Source organism: Abramis brama, assembly GCF_963993115.1.
Source record: "Abramis brama genome assembly, chromosome: 24".
Classification (NCBI taxonomy): Eukaryota; Metazoa; Chordata; class Actinopteri; order Cypriniformes; family Leuciscidae; genus Abramis; species Abramis brama.
The window spans coordinates 12,382,125-12,386,444 of NC_139986.1; the positions used below are offsets into that span (position 1 = coordinate 12,382,125).

General features: G+C 42.2%; 1 protein-coding gene across 1 annotated transcript; it reads right to left on the reverse strand.

Annotated features, from left to right (window-relative positions):
- Positions 1-1,229: 1,229 nt before the first annotated feature.
- On the reverse strand, positions 1,230-3,937 carry myca (MYC proto-oncogene, bHLH transcription factor a). The gene is made up of 3 exons (XM_084103583.1): positions 3,659-3,937; positions 2,681-3,306; positions 1,230-2,252 (listed from the first exon to the last, which is right to left on the reverse strand). Exons 2-3 carry the CDS (start codon positions 3,297-3,299, stop codon positions 1,654-1,656), a joined length of 1,218 nt encoding a protein of 405 aa, XP_083959709.1. The 5' UTR covers positions 3,300-3,306; positions 3,659-3,937; the 3' UTR covers positions 1,230-1,653.
- Positions 3,938-4,320: the final 383 nt, after the last annotated feature.

Here is a 4,320-nt window from a genome sequence, read left to right on the forward strand (position 1 = left end):
GTGGGCCCTTATGTAGCCTCGCCACTGCTATGTACAGGCAAGCTGATGAACCCAGAATATAAACGCAATAACCAATTAATTATGTTGCATTCTGGGCTCATCTGTTCGCCTGTATATAGTTTGCATCATCAGTACGGTGCATACTGAATTTGATCTTTTAATATAGCTGTTTTAGTAGGCTACTACTTTAAGTGTTTTTTGTTTTGTTTTTTTCACGTTACGTTTTTTTTATATATAATTTACTGCAGCAGGTGCTGTATGTGGATCACAAGTGGATCACAGTTCACATATTTATGTTTTGATAGGTGATCTAAATAGTCATGGCTTGAAACAGATGTACTGTAAAATTGACACGCCACTGCAAAGATATACAAAGATATTTTGAAGAATGTCAGCAACCATACAGTTGATGGCTACTCCATTGACTTTCACAGTAGGAAAAAAATACTATGAAAGTCAATGGGGTCCATCAACTGTTTGGTACCGATATTATTAAAAAAAAAACATTTTTAAGTGAACTAGCCTACTCCTTTAAAATGTCATTTAAAAATCTAAATCTATAGTCTAAAATCTAAAAAATATAAATCTATAATTCACACACTGTCCACAATTATACCTGCAGTGTTGCTGCACTGATTTCTGAGTGGTTTGCAGGTCAAGTAAACAGCTCAGACTGCATTAGCAGGGCTTTGCCACATCCATGACAGATGCTCTATGAGCTACATGAGCCCTGCTTCTAAACTATTGAGGGCTGTGGCATGTGACTCATCATCACCTCTATAATCTGAGGTGAATCGTCTGAAAGTGGCTTTCTTTTTCTGTCAAAATTCCCTTTGCTGGGTTTCCAGGAATAATAACTTTGCATTGCCTTTCATTTTTGGGCACTGTTGCTTATTATTGAATGCCAAATATGAAAGAGCTCAACTTTAGCTGAAATCCAGCTGGGTGGGGATGCAATTGAATATTTTTGTTTTGTGTGAGCTTTTCTATGTTGATTTCATGCAAGAAAGTGCAATTATACATTTAATTTTAGACGGGTGAATACGTACTGACCTTTATAACTTGGAAAATCCCTGAAATGATTGACAATTTGTGATGTAAAACAAAGTTACAGTATCATACTTGGTGAACTACTGTAACAAGCAAAGATCAAATTTCTCTGAATGAATACTCCCCAAACAGTGTCTGAACTGAGGAGATCAGCGAGTCAAGAGACCAAAAGAGTCAAGTTCAGAAAGAAATTCATTTATGAATAAGTGAAAACATGGAAAAACCATATAGTGAAACAGAATATGGTTTATGAGAACACAGTAGCTGATACAGATTCAAAAATACATTTCTTAGGAAATATTAATTCATTATATACAAAAACATACAAAAGATTTTACTTTAGGGTTGTGCAGCCCAATTTTTTACTTATTTTCTTAATAAAAATAAATGACTTAAATACAAATTATTTTAATCACCTTAAATTTTAAACTTCGGCAGTTTCGAACATGGAAAAACTGACAATATCCAAAAGAAAAAGAATGCATTGGACATGCAACATCATCACAACTATACAGAGCAACAGTCTTTAACTTGCATAAAAAAGCTGGGGGGGAAGGGGTTCTTTAAAAGTCTTTTCGCTTTAACTCTTGTGACACAGATTCATTAATGTGAACTCCGCAGCTGCTGCAGCCTGTGTTTTAACTGTTCGCTCTTTCGCCTCAGCTGTTCCTTGATGGACAGCAGCCTCTGCTCATCCATCTGCATGCTGTGGATGCACTCTGTCGCCTTCTTTAGGATAACCACTTTAGCGGCTTTCTCGTTATTCGCAACCTCGGGAATCTCATCCCGTAGTGCAAAAAAGCTGAGTTTGAGTTCGTTTCTGCGCTGGCGCTCCAGCACATTGTGAGTCCTGCGTTTGTCATTGTCCTCAGAATCCGACGTTCGGGGACTCGAGCACTTGCGTTGCTTCACGTGCCTGTTGCTGCTGCTGCTGCTGTTGCTGCTGGTTTCCAGTCGTAGCCTCTTGACAGCCGGCTGGTCATGCCGCGTGGAGGGGTGGGCGGCGTAGTTGTGCTGGTGGGTGGAGACGTGACAGCGCTTCAACACCAGGGGACTGGGGTGCCTCGAATCCGACACCTCCATCTCACTCCTTTTCTGTCGCTTTTCCACTGTCACCACATCAATTTCTTCCTCTTCTTCTTCCTCCTCCTCCTCCTCCTCCTCCTCCTCTTCCTCCTCCTCCTCTTCTTCTTCATCATCTTCTGGAATTGCATAAAAACAAGAGAATTATTAGCTTTAAACATCAGTTCATTTAAAAGAATAAACCCCCATACTACAGCAGAATGGGAATATAATGGAATTTGGCGAGTGGCTTTCCACAAAGGGTGGGGTGTTGGGGTGGGGGGGGGTGCTCTGCATTCCAATCCCCTCCCACTTTCCCTGTCAGCTGATATTTGAACATTGCAGACTTTCCTACAGATCTGACTCGGGTCGAGCAGGGGGGAGGTGGAGACTGAGAGATCTTATGCAACTACAACTTGCATGAAGGGTACGAGGATAAAGTCCCGTGACCAGCACACCACCTCACCTTTGACAAGTGAAGGTTACTTAAATGAAAGCACTCGCACATGCGGATACCAGCTAGATCATGCGTGTCATAGAGCTCTAAATGACATAATGCATTACATACCTGAATCGCTGCCACTGCTGCTGCAGCTGTTAGGTGGAGTGTCCAGGACCAGCATGGGCTGCGATGGTGCAACCTTGCTGGTTTTGCAGGGCTCAGTGAGGGGATAAGGGAAGACCACAGAGGGATCGATGCATTCTGATGCAGAGGTGCTCAGATCCTGCAAATAATGTGCATTGAGTCGATTCGAGCCGCTGTCAGAAATCAGTTCCTTCCTAGCAGCATGCAAGGACTTCAGTCTCTCGGAAACCACTTTCTCCAACTTGGCAGCGGCGGAAAAGCCGCTCCACATGCAGTCCTGGATGATGATGGACTTGATGAAGGACTGGGAGTAGTCCGCGTCGCAGATGAAGCTCTGGTTGACCACGTCGTCTCCCAGGAACTCGCTGACCATCTCCAGCTGTTCGGCGGTGGAGAGCGACTGTCTCCGGCTGGGCGAGAGGGGTGGTGTGGGCAGAAGCTCGAATTTCTTCCAAATGTCCTCGCTGGGAGCTGGAGGTTGAGTCTGTCCTTGCTGATGGTGGTAGAAATCCTCATCTTCGTTGTCGAAGTAGAAATACGGCTGGATGGAGTCGTAGTCATAATCGTAGTTTTTATACACCAAACTCGCACTCACCGGCATTTTGACACTTGTGGGAAAAATACAACTTGAAATTAGCATAGTGCATATGCAACGTTCACCTAAAGTGAACATATTTAGACTACGCATGACATGCATGGGATGAGAAAATGAGGTAAATAATGCAACTAAAAGACAGCATGTGTAAAAAGGGGGCGAATGAACCCCAAAGCGGGGTTAATACCAAAACATTTCAAAGCATCCCTGATTCTAGTGTTGTTGTTTTTTGAGCGTGCAACATGCAAAATTCCAAAAGAAAAGATAATCGCACAAAAGAAAATTATTTTTGCATACATATCATCACAAACGCATTTGACTCTAAGTCAAAAAGATGCATGCAACATCAGAGACCGGATACTTACCGTGTATTTAACAAATGCAGCTTCAGAATGGCTTCTTTCGAGACGCAATGCAATGAAAAGACAATAAAAAATAAGGAGCAAGAATTAAAATCCAACAGATTACTCCGGTCGCTTGACGCATAAGTGGAATCAGAGTCGCAGTCAAATGGAAAGTGATGTGAAATGTAATGAAGGCTGCGCGCTCCTGCACCTCTCAGAGGCTGGACAGACTGATCGCTTGTGTGACAGAAGCAGGATGAATAAGTTCTGTAGCTCCCGCGAGCTCAAGCTTCGCCCACTGACGTATTGACTGCGGTAGTAAAATTTCCCGCCAAACGAAGACACGGTTGTTTGCGTATTAAATCGACCCGTTAGGCTCACACATCAAATGTAAAACCCAATGCCTTCTTTTAAACCATAATTAGTCTTTATTGGCTAAGCAGATATGATGCATTTATCTCTGAATTCGATCAATTTGGGACTATTTTTTCGCGGAAGGACACGCACTTTAGGCTTTGACGTCATCGGAGTGTGGAGTGGTCTAGTCAAGCATTGACAGCTCACTTGAAAAAGGGTGATTTTTTTATTTATTATTATTTTATTTTTTTTAGTAGACAAGGATACAACAAAATCAGATCTTTCTTATAGATTTCTGTCTTATTATGTATTTAATACCACGACAG